Genomic DNA, 25,093 nt, shown 5'->3' with positions numbered 1-25,093 from the left:
CAGGTGAACGGCCGCGATGCGCGCGCGTCGTTCGCAGCATGTCTCCCATATTTCCGTCATCGATGCGTCTGATGCGCGCCAAAATAAGATTATTGGAAATTTGACACACGAACGCTCAGGGTTCCCACAGCTAGGATTGTTGAAACTTGTAAGAAGGCTTCTTTCTCTACCATCAAAGTAGGTAGGTACAAAAGAACGCAAATCCTTCATACAAAGTGGCGTATTGCAACGCATGACGGACGAGTGTAAATTAAAAATTTATTACACCCCCGACAAGTGAAGATTACAGTAACTTGAAAAGAGCTGATAACTTTCAAACAGCTGAACCGATTTTCTTGGATTATAGCTAAGAACACTCTCGATCAAGCCACTTTTCAAACAAAAAAAACTAAATTAAAATCGGTTCATTAGTTTAGGATCTACGATGCCACAGACAGTTACACAGATACACACGTCAAACTTATAATAGCCCTCTTTTTGGGTCGGCGGTTAAAAATCCTTACCTATTTAATGAATTAATACATTAAAAAGCAACAGCCCTACAGATTTACGATCCTTCACCAGGGCCTCCCAATAGTGATGACGCATTTGAGTGGTCCTCAATATTTCTGGTTCAACGGAACTATTTTTATTAGCCCCGACTACGATGAAAGCATAGAGCGTCCTTTAGCAGTCTACGTACTCTAAAAATATACCCAATATACTTACATAGTGTTATAGATGAAGTTCAATAAACTATTTAACGTTTTTAGGGTTACGTAACAAAATGGTAAAAATGGAACCATTATTGTGCTACTTTCTCCGTCCGTCTGTCATAGTCCGTTATTTCAGTAACCAATAAAGATATCGACATGTTTGGAATACTTAGTAGTAGGTATAATATATTTTTAATGGCCCGACGTCATTAGAATCAAAAAAATCGAAAATTATTTTTAGTAATATGAAACTGCTTTACCAGTAGGTACACATTCTAATACAGATTTTTATTTATATTACGATCATTAGAAATTTATGTCTTTTTTACAGGAAAAATATAACCAATGCTCTCACTAGCATATTTTTTTTGATATTGAACAGTTAACCTCAACAAACAAAATTAGTTATGCGGTTCGTTACAGCACGGAATCCTCGGTGTGCGAGTCTGACTCGCACTTGACCGGTTTTTTAATAATTTGCTTCATATCGTATGATCGATGTTGTGTTACCGTCGAAATTGGTGCCTAATTGATTTTTCGGCTCTTTCCTATTGTCGGATAGAGCTGTTTGGCAGACGCGTGTGGTTTGGATCACAGTAGACGATCTAATGATAAAGTTGGGAGGTGGAACTATGATGACTTATGACAGGGGTGCAGGGCAATCGAATTTGAACTCATTAACTTTGTTTTGTTTTCATAAATACTGTTCCAAAAATACAATGTCAAGACTGTGATGATGGAGACGGAAGGTGGGCAGAGGAACTCCCTAATGGGTAATGGCATTGATTTTAAAAGCACCACTAGAAGGTAATCTATACTTTTTTAATAAATAAAATTGGAGTGTCTGTCTGTAATTTCGAAATAACTACCTCATATTAAGCTCATAGGGTTATTTGAACGATACCTTAACTGAATCACACGTTTTTAAAATTTTTGTCTGTCTGTCTGTTTGAAAAGGCTAATCTTTGGAACGGCTGAACCGATTTTGACGGGATTTTCACAGACAAGTAGAGGATTGACCAGGGTGTAACATAGGCTACTTTTTTAACCGACTTTCAAAAAGGGAGTTGTGTTTTTCTACCTATGTACACCGAAATCTTTGAGATTTCTGAACCGATTTGCGTATTTTTTTTTTTTTATCGATAGAGGAACTTTGCGACATTGTTTCATAAAAAATTTGGATTCCAACTCCTCAATCCTGATGCTGCAGGGGATCTGACCAATCCACGCGGGCGAAGCTGCGGGCATCAGCTAGTGGTATAATATAATAACTAGTTCATAGCAGTGGAGCTAATAAAGCCGTAAAACAGGCAAAAGCAAAATGTAGAAATTATGAAACTCGTAGAATTTCGGAACCCTAACTGGAGAACCTATGAGGATTATTATTATTTTAGTACACATAATTATTAATTAAGATGTCTGCCACTTAGAAACTTAATAAAAAGTTGGCACTATATCTTAGTTTTTTTAAATAAATTTTTAAATAAACAATTCGTATTTTTTCTGAAAACGATCAATAACTTCAAAACGGACCCTTTTTGCCCCAGGTGCCATAAGTGTTAAGAGGTCATTTTATAGCATTTGACCTCCTCTACAACCTCTCAAAGTTAAAGTAACGTTTTACTGGACTTCATGTATAAATATCATACATATGGATTAAAAATATTAAAAATTATTTCCCTGCTTCAAAACCTTTTTAATTTTAAATAACATATAAAAACAAAAATAAAAAAAAAACATCAAAATCGAAGCTGTTTCTGAGGACTTCTGGCGAAAATCCTTCATTGACTTCACAATATGGACTCCAACTCAACGGTTGCTCTGTTCAAAGATTCGATTTACAAAATATAATAGATGGCATGTATAAAAGTATTTGCAGTCCCGCGTTTTATCTTTTACTTATTATTATCTAGGTAATCTTCGACTGTGTATCAGGAGTACCTATTCTTTTAATGGTGGCAACACTGAAGCTGACATGTCTGAAAATCAGCTGTTTAATTTTAATTACAATTTTAAGTAAATTTACATTTAAATAAGACTACAATTATTGTAAAACAACTGTAATCAAAGTGTATTTTGTGATAAATCATAATTTCAATACCGATCTACTGCCAACCAGCACCAGTGAGACGGACTTGTGAGCGGTGTGACGTGATTCAATAACCTATAACGGACTTTTACCGGGGGAGTATCTGTTATTATTTTATACAACTTATTCAGTAATCCAACACTCCCTACACGATAGGTATTCGTACATACTCGAGAATCTCGAGACACGTCCCTCCACACACTTAGGCAAAACTTGTTCTCACTTTGCTTGACTTACAGTGGAAGTGAAGTTGAAGAATGATCTGTACAGTCTGTACCTACTGCCTCAGACAAAACTAACATTCCACTGTACACATAATGATTACAGTACGACATAGTCCACCTGAGTTAGGTATAAATAGTTATTAGGCATAGTGTAAGTCTGACTAAATTTTCCTATGGCCTCTTTATTTGTGTTTGCATCAAGTACCTACTTATTACTTGTTTAGTTTATTTTATGATATAGGTAATAAACCTAGTCAACATACCAGGAAACTAATTTTAACTTTTCTTCCTAGTCTATTAACTTATCTCACTTTTGTTATCTCGCTGTCTCTCATCCTCTCTCTGCTAGACTCCTAACACTTTCCATTTCCTTCACTTACATATATCTATTGGTGTGTTTCAGGTATATAGTACAAGATGGCTCCTATGTTCACCAGAAAAGCTGCCGCTCTTGAAGAACAACAGAAACTGAAAAATGCTTTACACGAAATAAAATCACTGAAACAATTAAATACCCAACTACTGAAGGAACAAGATGAAAGTGAAGCTGAGATGAGGATCATTATTGCTAGGAACTCACAGTTAAAGTCTGAACTTGCAAACCTGCACAACGCTCATACTTTGTTATCAGAGGAGCGCGACCAACTTCAGTTGGCAGTAGGGTCGTTCAATCAGTGCATACAAACTTATGAAGAGGCTCTGGGAAAGATATCTATGTTAGAGGATGAATTAAGCCAATCTCAACAGTTAATTTGTGACCTTCAGTCACAAATAGCAAGTTGTGAAACACAAAAAACAAATAACTTGTATGATGAGCTGCTTGCTTCATCCTCAACAGCACCCGTGTTGACAATTGACCTGACCTGTGACAGCCCTTGTGCTGCTAATAATAAGCCACATTCAGAAACTATCCATTTAAATAGTCACAAAAAAATTAAAAAATACATCAAAATTGGTAAATTAATTAAAAAAACGAAAAAATTAATAAAATTTCAGAAATTATGTAATAAAAACATTAGGCTTAGAAAAGAACGTTCAGATTTATTAAATAAGCTCAATACATATTGTTCCTCACTGCAAGAGATGAGAGTTCAATATGAAACTGACGTTCGGAGTCTTAATGAGGAGATTCTAAAACTGGAAAACTCCTTGAAAACAGTTACTTCCCAGTACGAGCTGTCACAGAAACAGGTCGGTGAGCATATACTGGCCGCTGATGAGCTGTTAGCCCTAAGTAATTATAATATAGATCGTCTTGACTCTCTGATCAATAGATGTGAGTGCTCAAATAAGGTTCCGGACGAAATGCCAGTGGACAGTCAGTGTATAGGACAACAAAAAGGCTGTGAAAACAATGGTTCCTCGTTACATTGCCCTCAGCGGAAAACATTTGTTGTTTCAGATGGATTGGGAAAAGACTTTGGTCATTTAATAAGTAATAAATTACATCAAACAGTGATCAACATATGTAACCCAGGGGCACCATATGAATATATAATTGAAAATGTAAAAGGCTGCTGTTTAGATAAATATAGTACAGTTGTCTTGTTGATAGGTGACAGCATGCAAATAACAAAAAAACAAATTTTAAGAAGTTTTGCATACCTATTGGACCTACAAGAAAATACGGGTTGTAAATTCATATTGTGCACTTTTCCTTACTCTTGCACTTTAACCCCAGCACAAAATAGGTATGTCTATAAACTCAACATGCTTATTAATAATTTAAGTTTTGGCCATAGGGATTATATTCACATAATAGACACGAATAATTTTATAAAAAAATTTTCACTGACAAAGGATACAATGTACTTGCCCCTTAGTTATAAGAAACAAATAGCTACCTTGGTAGCTTGTAATATACAAGACACAGCTATTTTTAGCTTGAGTTCTTTTGAAAACGGTACATGTTGTACTAATAATATAGACCTAATTAGTAATACTACTAATTCCAGTTTTTTTACGTTGGATACAAACTATTATAATAGTTTGGATACAAATAGTTGCATGGACACTACTGTAAACAGTAATAAGATTTTAAACTAAGTAGTGCGACAACAGATAAGCTATGTAAAATCAATCTTGTACACCAAAATATTCAGGGCTTATCTGGCAAAGAACATGAGATAGAACTATTTATTAAAAAATTTGATATTGACATCTTATGCCTCACTGAGCATTGGCTCAATAGTTATCAATTAATAGTAAATTTAAAACATTATCAATTGTCAAGTGCGTTCTCTAGAAAGAAAGCTATACGCGGAGGGTCTTTAATATTAACCCGCAACAATATCAATTATAAAGAACGGAAAGACATTGTTAATCTTTCATTGGAACGCACTATTGAGCTGTCCTGTGTTGAGCTGGAGCGCTATATTGTCGTCTGCGTGTACCGACCCCCCTCAGGTGACTTTGTTCTGTTTGAGGACGTTATGGAAGAGGCCTTGAGGCGGATATGTAGGTCATCAAAAAAGATATTAGTTTGTGGAGACTTCAATATTGATATTTTGCTTCACACTTCTTTTACTGACAGATTACTCAATTTATTTAAAAGCTTTAATTTACAGAAAATTTTCAATGAACCAACACGGATAACTGCAAATTCAGCCACTTGTATAGATAACATTTTCTGTGACTGTAAGATTGTCGCAAAATCGATCATGACGAATCTAAGATCCGATCACTGTGGACAAATGATATCTGTTCCCAGTGATAATCAAGACATAACAAAGTTAATAAAGTATAGGCCAGTAACCACTAAAAAGGTAGAGCAGTTCAAACTAAAGGTTTTAACTGCTTTACCTAAACTTGACTTTACTCAGGGTGGTCCGGATGAACACTATAATGCTTTTTTTGATCTCATAAACTCTCAATTTAATTCTACCTTTAAAATTGTAGAAAAAAAACTGTTTAAAAATCTTAAATTTAGTGACTGGGCTACTGTTGGCATCTATAAAAGTAGAAATAAGTTATTCGACTTGTATGCAGAAAAACAATGTAACTACACTCCCACATTTGTTGAATATGTAAAAAATTATTCAAAATTATTCAAAAAGGTTTGCATACAAGCAAAGTCACTCTGCATAAAGCAAAAAATTATTAATTCTGATAATAAAATTAAAGCAGCTTGGGATATCATCACGGATGAAACTGGGAAACAAAAAGTGCATAACAATAAATTGGAGCTAAAAATTAATAACCGTATTATTGACTCCAATATTGAAATTGCAAATACATTTGAGAATTTTTTCCAGAACATTCCAGTCATCACTACTAGTTCCCTTAGCTCTTCACCAACAGAAGCCTATGATCTTCTCAGGGCCAATGTCACTGAATGCGGTGTGTTGTTTAGGTTTGAATACGTTACTCCATATGACATTGTTAAAGTGTTCAAATCTTTACAAAGCAAAAAAACCGGAGATCTGTGGGGAATATCAGTAAAAATAATTAACAATATTATTGATATTATTGCGCCATATCTAGCCTTAATTTTTAATGAGTCTGTGGATACAGGCGCTTTTCCAGATCTCATGAAATGTAGTAAATTGATACCACTTTTTAAATCGGGTAGCAAAAATGACCCAAACAATTACAGGCCAATTTCAATTTTGCCAACACTGAGCAAGATATTTGAGAAAATCATGCTCAACCAACTGCTTCAGCATTTCAATTTTAATAAGCTACTCCATTCTGAACAGTATGGCTTCACTAAAGGTCGATCAACAACCGACGCGGCCGCAATGCTGTTAAAGCATATATTCAATGCGTGGGAGGGGTCACAGAATGCCATTGGTATTTTCTGTGATTTATCCAAGGCATTTGATTGCGTTGAGCACGAGACTCTTTTAGTTAAATTGAGCCACTATGGAATCAAAGACACTGCGCTTGGTCTCATTGCGTCCTATCTTAGTGATCGTATTCAAACAGTATGTGTGAATGATGTGAAGTCATCCGGATCAGCCTCACTAATGGGTGTTCCTCAAGGCTCTATTCTAGGTCCTTTCATGTTCTTAGTATACATAAACGATTTACCATATGTAGTCCAAAATATTTGCGATATCGTACTATTTGCTGACGATACGTCTTTGATTTTTAAAGTCGATAGAAATAAGGACAATTTTGACGATATAAATGGTGCCATATCTCAGGTAACTCACTGGTTTACTGTAAATAATCTACTTTTAAATGCAAAAAAAACTAAGTGTATTGAATTCGCACTGCCCAATACCAAGAACACAAGTAACATTAATTTAAGGATAAATAATGATATTTTGAAAATAGAAGAGACTACTACATTTTTGGGGATAACCTTAGATGCGAAGCTGCAATGGGGCACCCATATATCAACTCTTGCTGGCAAACTAAGCTCTGCTGCTTACGCGGTTAGAAAGATTCGACAATTAACTGACGTGGAGACCGCAAAGATAGTATATTTTGCTTATTTTCATAGTATTATGTCTTATGGAATCTTAATATGGGGTAGAGCGGCAGATATTGGGAGAATTTTTGTATTACAAAAAAGGGCAATACGCGCAATTTATAACTTAAAACCACGCGATTCACTTCGAGAAAAATTTAAGGAAATAGGTATCCTTACCGTAGCCTCTCAATATATTTACAACAACATAATTTTTGTAAGACAAAATATTCTTAGTTACAAGAAGGTTGGCGATCTACACAACAGGCTGACTAGACACCGTAACAGGCTTGCGACTCCTACGCTCCGTCTCAGGAAGGTCCAAAAGTCATTTGTGGGAATGGGTATAATCTTCTATAACAAAATTCCTCAGTCAATTTTGGACTTGCCTTTACACAGGTTCAAAAAATCTATTAAAAATATGCTCTTGAGAAAAGCATATTATACTATCGAAGATTATGTAAATGATAAAAAAGCGTGGATTTGAACTTCGATTCGCTCCAGCAATGCGCAGGACTTCAATTGCTTTTATACATGGCATAATATTGTATATCAAATCTTTGAAAAGAGCAACCGCCGAGTTTCTTGCTGGTTCTTCTCGGTAGGAAAGGCATTCCGAACCAGTGGTAGATGCTTTTGACGATTCGAAAGAACTTGTAAAAGTCTAATTGAATAAAAACATTTTGAATTTGAATTTGAATTTGAATGGATATTTACGATGCTGATAAAAGTCTGAAATCTTACGTTTTATCTAGCGAAAAATCGTAGGTCTATGGTTTTATCTACAAAATTCTAGTTTTTACCATAGGTCATTCACATTATCTGAAAAAACCCCGCTTTTATACGTTTACCCGTCCGTATAATGTTTCTGTGAGCCACCAATAGGTGGCCTTAATCAAAGAGTATGTAATAGAATTTGTAGATAGATTTTTTCGAGGTTAACGCTCTGAAGAAAGAATTTTTGCTAATAGCCACCCTGAACTGGATGCTTTTTAGACAATTATTTATTTTACTTTATACAAAAGCAAATTATTATCACTTCATGTTTATGACTTTATACGTAAATTCTCGATTATAAATTATTTTAGATTTGATTTAGTATATAATTTTATCACATGGCAACAAAAGTGAAGTTGTTTTCGCTAGATATTGAGAGCATCACAAATTTTATTTTGATTGCAAATTAAAATAGAAATAGTTAAGATACATAATACCTGTTCAGTATTTTAGCAAGGCAGTGTGTTTATGTTATATGTGTATTAAATACTCGTTACAAGTGGAGCTCATAAAGAAGTTGCTCGCCATGGCCGGCCCGTCCGACGGCGACCCCGACGGATGGGTCGAGCTCTGCGAGCGTCAGGCCAAAACCGCTGCTCAGGACTTCGCCAAGGCGTGCTTACAGTACATACAGGCCAACGCTAGTGACCCAGCAGTCCGGCCGGTCTCACAAAAAGAGCTCCTTAAGAAATTTGTCGAACATTTTTCGGAACATTTCGATTTCGAGTTCGGTAAACTAAAAGCTCAGCACAAGTTACCAAACGGCACGCACACTGGTCACGATGAAAGCGATTATTCCGAAGACACTGACTCGCCCAAAACTCAACACAAACCCTTCTTTAGAAGGTTATCTTTCAAAGGTTTACGTCGCGGCAAGGGCTTGTTCCATAAACAACATGCGGAAGATGCGGACCTGTCAAATCTAAATAAACATAAAACAAAGTTAGCAAAAATTGTTGTTGAATGTCGGAAGGAAGGACTTGTAAATTACTTGACGCCCGAGAGCCTGGAGCAACCGAGTGGTCCACAGAAATGGGAGAGATGTAGGCTGGCTTTAGTGAAAACTGTTGGTGGTTACATGTTAGAGTTTTATTCACCTCCGAAAGCTCAAAAACCTCGCAGTGGTGTGTTTTGTTTCCTTATATCAGAAGCACGAGAAACTACTGCATTAGAAATGCCAGACCATGAAAACACATTTGTGTTGAAGGTATGTAACATCCTAGTAAATATCTTATTGGAATAATAATTTTCTAATGTGTGTCAAGTGCCAATCTGCACAGTGTAGCAGATAATACCCTAAACCTAAATAATCAGGAATGCCCTTATTTAGAAGAACCAGCAAAAGCTCGATAGTTACTTTTAAAAATTTAACTTACAATATTGTGCCTTCTACATATCAATAAGTAATTGCAATATTGCGCTTATCTGGAGTGAATCAAATTCAAACTTTAATCATTTATAAATTATATGTTCAATCTTCAATTTTATAATAATTGCTCTTTGTAATGAGCATTCTCTGAAACATTTGTCTGAAGGCAAGTCAAAAATTACAGAATTTGACTATAAGCCTAAGCGTATATGGAGACACATGCCTAGCAGCACAGCACAGGGCTTTAGTCTCTCTTCTATGATAACCCATTGTTTACAAGAAAGAGCGATGTGCTGCACTGTGGTGCCTATGCTGCCTGCATGTCCATTTACGCTTAGCCTTAAAGGTTTCACTTATTCCCACAGATAACTTTCAGACTTTCCTAAACACATAGTAGGAGTCACAAGTCTATTTTGATTTCTAGTGTGTTTGTAGTTGTTATTTGTATTTATGATATGATCACTCATTTTTAGGGTTCCAAACCTCAGAAAGGAAAAATGGAATCCTTATAGGATCACTTAGTTGCCCAACTGACTGTTAAGAAACCTGTAGGGCACTTCCTGTTGATTTAGAATCATGAAATTTGGCAGATAGGTAGGTCTTATAACACAAGTAAAGGAAAAAATCCAAAAACTGATTTTGTGCTTACATCACAAAAAGTGGCATTTTTTTTTTGTATGATGGTATGGAACCTTTTGTGTGCAACTCCAACTCGCACTTGGTTCATTTTTTGTAACCATGAATGTTTTGGTATTTCCAGGCAGACAACAATATGGAGTATGTAATAGAAGCAGCAGATGTTGATGACATGAAGTCATGGTTGGCCACGATAAAATACTGTATGCGGTCGCCACCCACCACACAACCACCTCCTGACACTTTGGCAGGCTTGTCAGAACCTGCACCACCCGACCTGCCTCCTCGAAGGGACCTGCCACCCAGTACTAGCAATGCAGACTTAACAACTGACACACCAGATGAGGCTGAATTAGGTAATAATAGTTTTGAATAGGTGATGAATATCCTGTAGTAAAACATTGTAGAGAATTGCAGCTTTGACTTTAATATCACTATAGCATTGCTAATCAAAATAACATTGAAGGTTTGTTAACAGTCAGATAGAATTTGTTTAATCTTTTGTTTCCATCTTGCATACTATTTGAACTGGCTAATAAGGACTTTAAATATCATTTAACTCAAAAACTAACTTCAACAAGAGTTTTTGAAGATAGAAACTTAGTAACAAGCTTACCTCAATCTTATTCCCATAACATAATTTTAATTATCTTAATTATTTAATTTAATTATTAGGAAATTCGTTGTTCACAAAATGCTGTATAAAGTGTCCTACAGATAAGAATATAATCTATTAACAATTAAATATCAAGACCACTCTGTAACTTTGCAATAATTCATTGATTGATGCAATAATGTTGGCGGTGCAGGTTCAATAGCGGAGGAAGCGTGCGAGTCGTCGCCGCGGCTGTCGCTGGCGGAGTGGCCGTGGTTCCACGGCACGCTGGCGCGCGCGGCGGCCGCGGCCTGCGTGCTGGCGGGCGGCGCCAACGCGCACGGTTGCTACCTGGTGCGCCAGAGCGAGACGAGGCGGGGGGAATATGTGCTCACCTTCAATTTTCAGGTAACACCACTATCTATTGAGGAGCTCGCGAACAAAGCAGTGTAATTGCTTGACATGATGGTAGGAGCAAAATACTGAATGAAAGCTGTGCAAACTGTGTACAGTTTTCCTTCTTTCCTTCTCTCTGGGCTGGTTTCTGCACTTAAATGTTTCCATCTGTTGTGCGTGGAAGTTCAGACTTATGTAATACAGTCGACCAAAAACATCAAGATTATGGTTAATACAGAAAAAATTAAGAAACCAGTTTAGACTTGAGTGTGCTTAGTATGAGAGTTTAACTTCTCACTAACATTGATAGAACTCGATTGTCAAAGGACCATAATGTCAAGAGTAAAATGGCCTTAAATAACCTTGATTTAAATTCAAATTCAAAATATTTTTATTCAATTAGAGTTTTACAAGTACTTTTGAATCGTCACAAGTATCTACCACTGGTTAAGAATACTTTGTGAACCCTTGTAACTAAGAATATTGGCCTGAAATGATGACGTTAATGTGTGCAGGGGCGCGCGAAGCACCTGCGCATGACGCTGAGCGAGGCGGGGCAGTGCCGCGTGCAGCACCTGTGGTTCCCCAACGTGCACGACATGCTGGAGCACTTCCGCGCGCACCCCATCCCGCTGGAGTCGGGCGGCGCCGCCGACGTCACGCTCACCGAGTACGTGGTGTGCCACGACGCCGCGCGCCCGCAAGTGAGCCGTCGCCTGTGACCCCCACGCCCAAGTGTCTAGCAGCACACTCTACTTAGCTGGATGCGACGGGTCTGCCCGCGAAATTCAAATTTAATTTGGGTTTTCGCAATTTATAAACTAATATGACAACGTAGGCTTATAGCATTTTAATTGCGCCAATGGCAGTATCATCCTCACAGGTTCATATAAAAATCTTTACTTGAAAGGGTCTAGCTTAAGAAATTAGCTCTAGTATCGACTATAACTCACAAATTAGTCGATACTAGAGCTAATTTCTTAAACTGGACCCTTTCAAGTAAAGATTTTATATAAACCTGTGCTGATGATACTGCCATTGGCGCAATTAAAATGCTATAAGCCTACGTTGTCGTATTAGTTTACGAATTGCGAAAAACCAAATTAAATTTTGAATTTCGCAGGCAGACCCGTCTCATGCCCCTTAACAGTACCTTCCAGGTCTGAAGGATCACTCCGATAACGTTTAAATAAATAGCGACCCTTGATGCTATGCAATCAAGTGCAATTCAGCTCGCACAGTGCTGCTGTCTTAAATTGAACACACCCTTCTCTTTATATCGTGTAAACTTTTTCTATTATCTCTCCCTTATGACCATGCTCATAGACACTATACATTGATTAAAAGTCTCTGTTGTTGTGCTCGATAGAATCAATTAAAACAGTCTCTGTTCTAAGGACTTCAAAGAAAAACAATGAAATAGTTCATCCATTTGGGATCTATGAAATAGGAAAACTGCTGATTCAGACATCAAACTATCTTTGTAAAATAAACGTTTGGTACCAGAATGAAATTAGCACATTACATCCATTTACATGGACACAATGAGATGAGACAAAAATTGTGTTCTATGCACATTTTACAGTAGTTGGTCTAATAACATTTTGATTAGACCAGACCATAAATTCAACCAAATTAATAGTTAATTACACAAAGCATGAAACTAACAAACTATTTTAAATGTGATTATGTTGAGGCTTAATATCCCACCGAGTCTAACTTTTAATTTTTATAAAATTTTGTTAAGGTAATTGCTATTTGACAAATCGCAAAAATGCTGTACTTTGAAGTAAATTGTTTATTTTTCTAAAGCATTAACAGCTATTAAATACATGCAATTAAAAACTTCAGTTTGTGAAGATTATAAGGGCCTTTTTTAATTTAGTATACATTATCCCAATAATAAAAAAAAACCAAGTTGAAAACATTGCTGTTCGCAACTTGTTCTGTAAAAGTTTTCTTTAACATCTTGATACTTTGAAGCCAACCTCCAGAAAATGATATGTTTAGGTTTAGCAATCAATTTTAACTGTTAGTTTTATACTAAATGTTTTTCGTTTCTTAAATAATCTAAAACTAACCAAAAAACTTCCTGTGCTATTTATTTTCTTGCAGGCGCTCTATGGAATTCAGTGTCCACTGGACTGTCATGGCGGAAGGACTGTGCGCGTCATTTCGTCGCAAAATATTATTTAAAATGAATATAAGCTTATTATTTTTGAATGAAAGTTGTGTTTATAATCGTTGAAAAATAAAATAGGGATTTTTTCATTTCTAAATGAAGCCTGCTTATATACTAAATTTTATTCTAAAGTTACGGTTTTACCAGGTAAATACTCGGAGGTTGTCATAGATTATGATGACAGATAGTAAGTGTTCTAAATAGGTATTATACCTATGTTAGGAGATAGCGCGCCTCGTTCCGGGTGCCGTGTTCCGAAATGGATTTCGTAGTAGTGCAAGTTTGGTGCAAGCCCCACATGACGGAGGGGTATGCGTCAGGCATTTCCTGTGTACAAAAAAAAGACCTATATTTCGGATCCATATTTCATCACTGACAATATGCACTATTCAAAGACTGTTCTTCAAGCATTGAGGAATTTTGGACAGAGACATCTCGAAGGTTCCCGAAGGCTGCCTGAGTTAGATTTGTCGGCTAGCTAGCTTTTTTCGAAATTGGACTTACTTAGCTGGATTGTGTGTTAGAGATTTCTTATGAGATATTATATGTACATAATATAACCATCATAAGGAAGCTCAGATTCATGCTGCGGGCAATGGGGAGAGCCTAAAGGTTGGAACGCCATTTCGGCGGCCGTGTTTCCTGCCATATATACCATAGATACCTGCAAGCCAAGAGTGAATAGGCATCTTCCAGGTAAGCGTGCTCCAACTTGGACCTCATCATTGCTTTCTTTAAAGCATGATTGTCGTCAAGCGCAAGCGCAAAGATTCAGGCGGCGCAAACCCGTAGCATGTGGAAGACCCTATTAAAGACCTATGTTCACTGTGGACGTCTGTCGGTTGATGTTGATGATTATGTCTTTAGTGCAAGTAGTTCAGTAGTTTCAGAGTTTATCGATAACAAACAAACAAACCTTTCCTCTTCATAATATATGTACTTAGTAGCGCAAACTTGGAAAAAATCTCGTGGAAACTCTTTGATTTTCCGAGATAAATGTCATTTTACCTGGCAGCCCTAATCAATTTTATCACTGATAATAATAACTAATTCATAACCGTTAAAACTAAGAGTCAAAATCTCGTTTTTCTAGTCGAGTTCCGTAGGCTCTTTGAACCCACCGCATTATTATCCCAAGAAAACCTACCATTAGATGTAGGAATAATGGAAAGAGGTCACAACCCTCAGCAATAAAGAATACGATGCGGAGAGAGATGTCACTCTCAAGGTCTTTAAATGTATCCATGCAAAAAACCACGTCGACTGGTTGCTCCGTTGCAGCGTGATTGAATATTAAACCAACAAACACACTTTCGCATTTGAAATATGGCCAGTGATTATAAGAAACAGTTTAAATCTCTCTCTGCTCTCCGAGAGACGTTAGGCAAAGTGAACACGAATTATGACACTTCTGTGTTCTTATACAAGCTTAGGTCTCTCAATTTTGTCAATTAATGTCAAATTTCTTTCTCAGATCAAAACCTAGTAAGTGGTTTAAATTCAAGAGAAGTTTAGGCCGTAGTCTTCAACAAGAAACTCGGCGGTTGCTCTTTTCAAAGATTTGATATACAATATTAAATTGCTTAAAACGCACATAACTGAAAAGTTAGTAGTGCGTGATTCCAGGATCGAACCCCCGACCTTCGATTAGGAGGCGGACGTTCTAACCACTAGGCTATGACAGTTTTTAAATTAAAGGGGTTTAAATATTTTAGTGTGAAGACTGGCCTACACATTTATTCATTAGATGTGCATCACTTTCTTTTTTAGGGTTCCGTACCTCAAAATGAAAAACGGAGCTCTTAAAGGATCACTTCGTTGTCTGTCCATTTGTCCGTCCGTCCGTCAAGAAAACCTATACAGTACTTCCCGTTGATCTAGAATCACGAAATTTGTTCTCGGATTTATTCCTTTACTTGGGCTATGAGAGTTGAGACCTATCTACCTGCCCATAATTCTAGGTTAACGGGAAATACCCTATCGGTTTTCTTGACAGACACGACAGACGGACAGACGGACAGAAAGACAGACAACAAAGTGATCCTATAAGGGTCCCGTGTTTCCTTTTGAGATATGGAACCTTAAAAACATTATGTAAGTATGCAAAGTATTTCCCTTGCAAGCCATATTTAACAGTTGACATGTAGAGGTCATTGACTTTTCCTATCTTACTTTTAAGTTTTAATGCATCATTAAGTATTTACTGTTTTGACATGGTATTTAGATAATGGGTGATATTTATTTTATTTTATCTAATTCCTTTGAAAAACTTAGTAAGGCGCATTAATCTATAAAAAACCTAGCCAGTTCATAGACTTACTATGTTTTAAAATGGTCAAAGCGACTTACTAGCTTTTAATTTTACTTTAATGTGGGTGTCCTTACAATACAACGGGACATACTATGAAAGTTAGGCTTATGACATAAAACGATTTTCGGAAAAATGACATTTACTTTGTTTTGATATGGGGCGGTCGATATAATTAGGTACTAGGGTAAAGGCTCAAGTAAATGAACAGATTGGACGTTTTTACATGTATTAAGAGCTGGAATAAAAAACCGGCTGATATACCTTTTTTAAATATTTTCTTACAAATTCTTACACTTTTTTCAATTTCAATTTCAAAACCGTGTTCCGTTCAAACCGTTCAAAAGTGCGTGTGCGTGCGTCCATGTGTGTGTGTGAGTGTGTGTGAGTATATACTTGTCTGTATGTTTGTACGAGTGTTTGTTAGTGTGGTATTGCGTTGTATAACCACATGTGTAGCGAACAGAGTCAAAGCTTCATACAAGCGCGCTACGATAGGTACACTACTACAAGCTTGAGGCGCGTGTGTGCGTGAGCACAGGCGCTACGTCGCGTACGGAGAGAAATCGGTTTATACCGGCTCGGCCTGTGCTCAAGCTCAGGGGCTGCAGTACACGTCGCGCGTCGTGTTTTCATTTAATTTAATGTTAATGATAATAATTTAAATAGTGTTTAAAATCTATTTTCTTGAACTGTCATAGATTTTGTTCAAAATCAATATCTGAGGATCCCTAGGATCACAAAACAGGATATTGTTACCAAATTTAAAAAAATCGACGCCATTTTGTAATTCTTTGTTAATTGACCGATTTCGTTCAAAATCGATATTTAGAGCTCCCTGGGATCACAAAATAAGAAACTGTTACCAAAATTTAAAAAAGTCGACGCCATTTTGAAATTCTTAGTAAATTGACCGATTTCGTTCAAAATCGATATTTAGAGCTCCCTGGGATCACGAAATAAGAAACTGTTACCAAAATTTAAAAAAGTCGACGCCATTTTGAAATTCTTTGTTAATTGACCGATTTCGTTCAAAATCGATATTTAGAGCTCCCTGGGATCACGAAATAAGAAACTGTTACCAAAATTTAAAAAAGTCGACGCCATTTTGAAATTCTTTGTAAATTGACCGATTTCGTTCAAAATCGATATTTAGAGCTCCCTGGGATCACGAAATAAGAAACTGTTACCAAAATTTAAAAAAGTCGACGCCATTTTGAAATTCTTTGTTAATTGACCGATTTCGTTCAAAATCGATATTTAGAGCTCCCTGGGATCACAAAATAAGAAACTGTTACCAAAATTTAAAAAAGTCGACGCCATTTTGAAATTCTTTGTAAATTGACCGATTTCGTTCAAAATCGATATTTAGAGCTCCCTGGGATCACGAAATAAGAAACTGTTACCAAAATTTAAAAAAGTCGACGCCATTTTGAAATTCTTTGTAAATTGACCGATTTCGTTCAAAATCGATATTTAGAGCTCCCTGGGATCACGAAATAAGAAACTGTTACCAAAATTTAAAAAAGTCGACGCCATTTTGAAATTCTTTGTAAATTGACCGATTTCGTTCAAAATCGATATTTAGAGCTCCCTGGGATCACGAAATAAGAAACTGTTACCAAAATTTAAAAAAGTCGACGCCATTTTGAAATTCTTTGTTAATTGACCGATTTCGTTCAAAATCGATATTTAGAGCTCCCTGGGATCACGAAATAAGAAACTGTTACCAAAATTTAAAAAAGTCGACGCCATTTTGAAATTCTTTGTTAATTGACCGATTTCGTTCAAAATCGATATTTAGAGCTCCCTGGGATCACGAAATAAGAAACTGTTACCAAAATTTAAAAAAGTCGACGCCATTTTGAAATTCTTTGTTAATTGACCGATTTCGTTCAAAATCGATATTTAGAGCTCCCTGCGATCACAAAATAAGAAACTGTTACCAAAATTTAAAAAAGTCGACGCCATTTTGAAATTCTTTGTTAATTGACCGATTTCGTTCAAAATCGATATTTAGAGCTCCCTGGGATCACAAAATAAGAAACTGTTACCAAAATTTAAAAAAGTCGACGCCATTTTGAAATTCTTTGTTAATTGACCGATTTTGTTCAAAATCGATATTTAGAGCTCCCTGGGATCACAAAATAGGAACCTGTAACCAAAATTTAAAAAAGTTGGCACCATTTATAATTCTTTCTAAATTGACTGATTTCGTTCAAAATCGATATTTAGATCTATCGATCGATATTTAAAGATCGATATTTAAACTAGGCAATCACAACAAAAACAAACTTTACCATCTTGTTGAACAAATAACTATTGTTAATTAAATTGTATCCTCCAGTGCCAGCCCTACCAAAATAGTTATAAATTTTGCTCGCTTCTTAGAAGCTTTGCCTCTGTTTGCTACTCTATGGTATAACACCATGTTAGTAAATCTTAGTATATTTTTAACCGACTTTAAAAAAAGGAAGAGGTTCTGAATTCGTTGGTATCTTTTTTTTTATGTATGTTCCCCGATTACTCAAAGACGCCTGGACCGATTTGGATTTTTTTTTTGTTTGATAGGGTATACTTTGCAAGTGGTCCCATATAAATTTGGTAAAGATCTGATGAATATCTTTGAAGATGGAGAACAGAACTCCTCAATGGATAAGAGCAAATTCAATTTTTTTTTTAATGTATGTTCACCGATTGCTCAAAGACGCCTGGACCGATCTGGATTTTTTTTTTTTTTGAAAAGCTAGGTATACTTTGCAGGTGGTCCCATATAAATTTGATGAAGTTCTGATGAATATCTTCTGAGATGGAGAACAGAACTCCTCAATGGATAAGAGCAAATTGCTCGCGATCAGTGTAATTGCTTAGTAAACAGTAGGGTTTTAGCTGGGCATGGCATATTATTATAGTACAGTGGGGCCACTAAAAATTTTGAAATAAAAAATTTTCAAAATAAAAATAAAACCGACTTCAAAAACCACAATAACTTAAATTATTTTTTACTTTTTAGTGTTTGTGATTTTGAAGTCGGTTTTATTTTTCTTTTGAATTTTTTTTATATTTATTCTGGTATTCTGCTTTCTTGGATATGGATCCCTCTTGGGTATCCCCATTTCTCTCTGTCTTTGGTACTATCAAGCTAATTTTCTCTCGCGATTTGCACAATAGCATTAGACCAACGCGTCTTCGGTCTACCTACCTGTCTTTCTTTCATCTGTAAAAATCGATACAATATGACCATTTGCATTTCAGTTTTAGGGCATGTCTCAAGGTGTCTGTAGGCTTTGTCTTTTTTCTTATGTCTTCAATTCTCACTTTGAATATTTTTTGCTTAATTTATGCACCTTGCCATCGCCCTTTAGCAAGTCACTATTTCTTTTTATATTCTTTGTCTGGACCCATGTTTGGCTGGCATAGGTAAGGCATGGCAGGATGCATGTATCTATAACGGATCTTTTAAGATGTACTGGGTAAGCTCCTTTCATTCTTTCCTTTTGTGCCCAGTAAAACAAGCATACTCGGGCTACTTTGAGAACCCATTAGCAGCTAACAGCAAGGCCTGGACTCAAATTTTTATATGTGGAAGCTGTATTTCCTCGTTGCGTTTATGAGCAAATAAGAATAGTTAACTACTTTTACTAAAAAAAAATTTTATAATTTGGCGCAAACCATCTAAACACCATGATGATTATTATTTCTGCATTGTGAATATTACCAGAAGAAACAGCAAAAAAAATTGTTCCAAGCGGCTCTATTGTAACTTGCAGTCTTCTAAAACAGGTTTTATTTATTATTATTATGTAAAATAGTTTTTGATTTATCGCGCAAAATGTAGAAAAAAATATACAATAAGTCAAAAACTGAAAATCTGACATTTTTTTTAAAATTCCAAGGCGAAAATATACTTAAGAATTTATTAATAGGAATCGAGAGTTTATGCACTAGATAGAGTTCGTTCATTCACTGAAATTCCCAGTTCATTTACTGGCAATTTATCCTTTTGTTAAATAAAATAATTTATAATAATTAATACCACGCATTTTTTTGCGTTTTTGATATTTAAATAATTTAAGAGTGTATACCTACTGTGTATAGACACAGATAAAAAAAAATATAAAAATTATATATAGAACGATTCTCATACATGTATATCTTAATTTTAGGTCAAAGTCAGGGTAGTCCTTATTCGTTCATGTACTGGATCTTTTACCCTCCTACGTCAAAATACTAAAAGTCCGCGTAAATTTCGCAGATTGAAATGTCTGCTTGATTAATTGTCAATAGAGGGTCATGACATGTCAAAATTGCTAGTTTGAAGGGGAAATCGTCAATGTCATTCGCATAGGTTTTCCTCTTAACACACAACACAATTTTGTTACTGTTTATTATTATTGTTGATGCTATTTGCAATGACTCTGTAGAAGTTAATTGCTGACATCATAATGTTGTAGTCATGTGGCTTAAATAATAATAAATTCAAATTCAATAACTATTATTTAAAACTAGCTAATGCCCAGCATTCGTTTTGCATTTAGTCCAGCAACGGGTTGGTGCTGTTTTACTTCATTACCAGTGATACTTCCTGATAACTTAGTTTTCAATAAACATCTACGAATTGCCCTTGAGGATTCTTGGGGTTGAACGCAAAAGACCCCTATTCTAATACATGCAGACCCACATAATTTGCATTTGAATCTTTGCGTGCTGAAGTTTTGCGAGTTATCAGAGATACTAATACTAAGAGTTAACTACATTAATCACTCTGGTTTGAGAACATTTTAGCTGCATATTGTTATTGTATGCCAAAAGGCCGTCATTTACAAGCTTTCCTTTGTACTAATTTTTGTATAACATGAAACAAATTAATCTTAAATTAAAAATTAATGATGTATCAGGCGAAAATAGAAAATTTAAGACCTTTTTTCAGGCTACGAATTTAGAACAAAACTTATTATTTGCACACCAGCCAGTGTGTTTTATACTGAGAGTACAATTTCAATTTCAAATAACATATTCATAAAGGCATAATTTTTCTTTGTTTTGTTAAATTGATGAATAGACAAAAGTTAACAATGGTTATTTACGACAAAGTTGTAACAATAATTTGTTTCTGTTTGTCATGGGTGTACTAGGCATATACACATAGATTGCTAGTTTCTTGAGAAATTAGCTTGATTTTAAATCCAGTATATTTCCCCGCTCATCAGTTCATCACACAAAACATCTACTGTAGTTTGTTTCTCAGGTTTTTGTTGCTAATCCATCTTTGTTCATTGTTTTCTAAGCTTTTGTATATAGTCTCTTTTGCTTTTGTGTTAATAGCGGCAATATTTGTTTAATAATAATCTCTGTATAGGTGGTTTCTGTTTAAACACTACTTGTAAGTTTTTCTAGGAAATCACCATAATTTGGTATGAAATGATAATATTATTCATAATACCTATATGCCAAGACTTTAAAACTCGAAGTTGTGTTCACTCGTAAATAGGGTTCTATAATTAATAATAATAATTAATTATAAGTTAAAGTGTATGAAGGTACAAATTAAGCATAATATTGATCAAACTAACTACATCGCTTTTACAGTTAAATATTATATTTGTATAGTAGTTTGTAATGTGAACCTATTTAGAAAACCATAATGTAAAGATGAAAATCATGAAATGACGTAGGTAGATTAAATTTTTCCCCAAATGATTCCTGAATATGCATTTTATTTATGAACAGTTTTTTTTATCATGAATTAGGATGTAAAAAACTTGTACTAGGTATAATATTTTAAGGGAGGTGTAATTTCTGATTTTATATAATAATTGTAGCTTTACATTAAAAAGATGTTTTAAACAAACCCAGTATGAAAGTGGTTTATTGCCAACCAGAGCTCTAGCTTTATATTTTTTCTGAAATTTTCTAATGAGATTTACTTTAAATTGGATGTTGTTTTTATTACTAAATTAACAACGTAGAATTTAATATATGTTTTAAACATTAACATTAATATTTGTTTGTTAATATATTGTACAAAAGTACTCATTTTTGGAGCTTTAATCATATTTCGTGGTTGTACATATTTTTATTATTAAATCTTATTTTGCTGGATGGCTTCGTTTTTTATTTTGCTGATTTTAGTTTCATGCCTGTGTTTGCTGTTTGTAATATGTATTCACCTTCACAGGTAAGTTGACTGTGTTCTTTGCTTTTAATTTAATAATGGGGATGATGCCTATGTCACAAAATAAATTATTTCTTAGTTATTATTAAACAGAGGGTCTTTCAAAATTCGTAAAATCCACAATTATTACTAGTTTAAAGTTTACTAACCATTTTAAATTACCGATTTAACTAAAAAAGTACGTTAAATTACGTCAAATGCTTTATGACGTCAGAACTATGTATTTCATACAAGCACCCTAAGCGAGTGTTTTGACGTTTGATAAAAAGTTGCTAATTTGAATACTTAGCCATCGTCCCTATTTATCACAATAATCTGGAGCCACTATTTAACTGAATTCTCGTTAGGTATACACTTTAGTTCACTATACTCTTGTTTTTGATGAATTCTAAAAATACCAAAATATGATACAATCCTTTTATTTATTAGTACAAGTAAGAAATCTTAAGTTACCTAGTACTAGTACCTCCATCAGTTGTATATTTAGAACTGTGTATGACTACTTTTTATTAGCATAAAAATATAAGAGCGAATGGATACGCTTACTGTTTAAAATGTGCAATCGCGATTTAAGTTTTAATCATGAATTCTAAGCAAATTATTTGTATGGTAATTAAAATTAGTGCTGAACAGTATTAGTCAAGTATACATGCATAGATTTATATAAATAACTAGTAATTACAGCACCCTATGCATTTGTCCACAGTTGGGTGTTTCCCACGGGAGCGACGTGCGCATGCGCCTCGCGGAGCTAGAGGCGCTGCTAGTGGCCAGCGGGGCGCACCACGACATACGCGCAGTCGACAACCAGTACGTGCTGTGCAATATGCGGCCATCCACCACTGAGCGTGGGGCGTAAACTGTTTAAATCCACATGTAAGTTTTAAGTTTGAACATAAGGCCTTGTCCAGATATGTATAACTAGAGGATGCCCGCAACTTCGTCCGCGTGGACTGTTTTTCAAGATCCCGTGGGAACTGATTGATTTTTCGGGATAAAAAGTTGCCTATGTCAATTACAGGGACGCAAGCTACCTCGATACCAAATTTCATACAAATCGGTCAAGCGGATGAGTCTTTAGGAATCCCGCGGCAACTGTTTGTTTTTCTGGGATAAAAAGTAGCCTATATCCTTCCCCGGAATGTATACTAAGTCTGTGGAAAATTTCATTAAAATCGGTTCAGCGGTTGAGCCGTGAAAGCGTAGCAGACAGACAGACACACTTTCGCATTTATAATATTAGGATGGAGGATTTGCGTGACCCGATCATTGTATCCGTACTGCCGATGCGTGTGCTGTTGCTATATTATGCCAAAAATGTGCAGGAACTTAGTACTGAAAAACTGGTTGGCTGGGGCTGTCGCACTTAATACCACGTTTAAAAAAGCATTGAAAATGGAAGCTTTTATTCATGTAACATGAAATTGCAATGCAACTTTTCTAAAATATAAAGCTTAAATTTCAATACTTTTTTGTAAGCCGAATTTTGTAGTTATAATGTGCAATGGCCGGTAGTTAAGTCTGAAGGCTGATGACACCTACGCACGCGCACGAACTGTGCATAGAACGCGCATCAAGAAAATAATGTAGACGTGATCACGAGTGGTTTGCGATCTGTTCGCGTGCATGTTGTACAAGTCACGGCGTGCACACGTTTGTGACTAGTGTAGTAGTAGTAGTAGACTAGTGAGATATAGTGATCCACAGGTGTTCGATTCGCGTTGTGTGCACGGCTCGTGCGCGTGCGCAGGTGTGGATCCACCTTAACGATGTTATTTATATTTTGTGTGCAATATGCAATTTGTATAAATGTTGTATTAGGATCAATATAGCTATATCAGTCTAGGATACTCAGTAAAGTGAAAAATGGCTTTGCCGATTTTCATACTTAATTTCTCGTTGTACGTCGCGTCGGTTTGGACTGTATACTTAGCAATCTTTTTCCTGTACAGAACCTTTATATAGGCCCACTTGCACCAAGCTGCTTAAACTGGTTTAGTTAAATTTTGTAATGGTTGTCAGTTTATTCAAAGGTGGACTAGAAAATGACAGGGATAAAAAACACATTAAAATGATTGGTGCAAGTCAACCTTAAACTTTTAATTTAAGTAGGTGAAATATTTATTCATGCTTGGGAAGACTGGTGAACAAAAATGTCGATTAATATCGGCGAAATACTTTGGGGCTGAAATACTGAGAGTTGATAATATACCTAAGGTTTCTAATAAGAGATTCCCATTCCACCCAGCCATTTCGCGTTTTCCTAACTTTGTAGAAACAAGCAAAGACAATAGCTAATGTTTCAATAAAAAATCAATCAAGTGCGAGACGGACTACCACACAAAAGGTTCCGTACCATCGTACAAGATATACCTGACACTTTTATGTAACACTGCAAGTTAATGACCGACTGCGCCATCTATAATAATATGTGATTTAGTGTTTTTTTTTGTGAACACGTTTAATTTTTTTTTTGGTGATGTAACCTCAAATTCACAGTTTTCGAACGGTTATGGAACCCTCAGTACGCGAGTCTGACTCGTATTTTCCCGGTTTTGTTTTGGTTTTGTTTTTTTTTTTTTGTTAAAGTTTTATTTATATAAAAAATAAATGTTTCTTTATCCCGAAGGCGTTCCTATACCATTCATCCGATTGCGATGAAACTTTGTGCAGTGTTTGGGAAGGCGACTGGCATAGATTTAAAAACATTAAGTAGTACAATCAACGTTCAATAGGCGCAGTCGTATTGCAATGCATGCCGGGCAATAGCTATTTACTTATAATAAACTTAGACATTACAAAACAAATAATAACTGCCAGTAGGTATAATAGGAGAAAGGAAATAGCTGTAAAACGAATATAACATTTTCATGCTGACTCGATTTCAGTATAGTAAATATATTAAAGCAAATTGATTTAACCAAGTCAGAAGGGCCTCTCAAAACTTAAGTTTTATAATCACCGTTTTTTAGAGTTTTTTTTAAAGAGAAAACGCATTTTCTCATGGATGATACCTATCTAGATAAATTTGTAAAGAAAAATATTTTCTGATTACAAAATTTCATCCAAATCGTTACAGCCATTTCCGAAACCAATAAGAATTACATGCTTAAAGTATTAAGATATAGGAAATATGAAATGATAATTCTGAACTGACTTAAAGACTAATATTAGGGTAGTATTAGATCAAACCAATAAACGATATGAAATCGTTTTGAATGTAAAAATAT

General features: G+C 35.5%; 2 protein-coding genes and 1 long non-coding RNA gene across 3 annotated transcripts; 2 read left to right on the top strand and 1 right to left on the bottom strand.

Annotated features, from left to right (window-relative positions):
* Positions 1-2,654: 2,654 nt before the first annotated feature.
* LOC123870993 lies at positions 2,655-8,519 on the top strand. The gene is made up of 2 exons (XM_045914510.1): positions 2,655-4,301; positions 8,514-8,519. Exons 1-2 carry the CDS (start codon positions 3,426-3,428, stop codon positions 8,517-8,519), a joined length of 882 nt encoding a protein of 293 aa, XP_045770466.1. The 5' UTR covers positions 2,655-3,425.
* A 28-nt stretch (positions 8,520-8,547) lies between these two features.
* On the top strand, positions 8,548-22,798 carry LOC123871406 (SH2B adapter protein 2). The gene is made up of 5 exons (XM_045915188.1): positions 8,548-9,409; positions 10,332-10,563; positions 11,017-11,210; positions 11,714-11,902; positions 22,570-22,798. Exons 1-5 carry the CDS (start codon positions 8,678-8,680, stop codon positions 22,720-22,722), a joined length of 1,500 nt encoding a protein of 499 aa, XP_045771144.1. The 5' UTR covers positions 8,548-8,677; the 3' UTR covers positions 22,723-22,798.
* On the bottom strand, positions 14,204-23,521 carry LOC123871408. Its single transcript, XR_006797267.1, has 3 exons — positions 23,456-23,521; positions 20,635-20,638; positions 14,204-14,215 (listed from the first exon to the last, which is right to left on the bottom strand). It is a non-coding gene; the product is annotated as an uncharacterized LOC123871408 (long non-coding RNA).
* Between the last annotated feature and the right edge of the window lie 1,572 nt (positions 23,522-25,093).

This window comes from Maniola jurtina, chromosome 13 (genome assembly GCF_905333055.1).
Source record: "Maniola jurtina chromosome 13, ilManJurt1.1, whole genome shotgun sequence".
In the NCBI taxonomy this organism is placed as follows: Eukaryota; Metazoa; Arthropoda; class Insecta; order Lepidoptera; family Nymphalidae; genus Maniola; species Maniola jurtina.
This window is presented reverse-complemented; position numbering and strand designations above follow the sequence as displayed.

Bases quoted from the DNA above. Each gene is read 5' to 3' on its own strand.
- LOC123870993 (XM_045914510.1), top strand. From the start codon at position 3,426: ATGGCTCCTATGTTCACCAGAAAAGCTGCCGCTCTTGAAGAACAACAG.
- LOC123871406 (XM_045915188.1), top strand. From the start codon at position 8,678: ATGTGTATTAAATACTCGTTACAAGTGGAGCTCATAAAGAAGTTGCTC. The intron at 11,211-11,713 runs GTAACACCACTA...TAATGTGTGCAG, and splicing joins TGCTCACCTTCAATTTTCAG to GGGCGCGCGAAGCACCTGCG. The intron at 11,903-22,569 runs GTGAGCCGTCGC...ATTTGTCCACAG, and splicing joins ACGACGCCGCGCGCCCGCAA to TTGGGTGTTTCCCACGGGAG.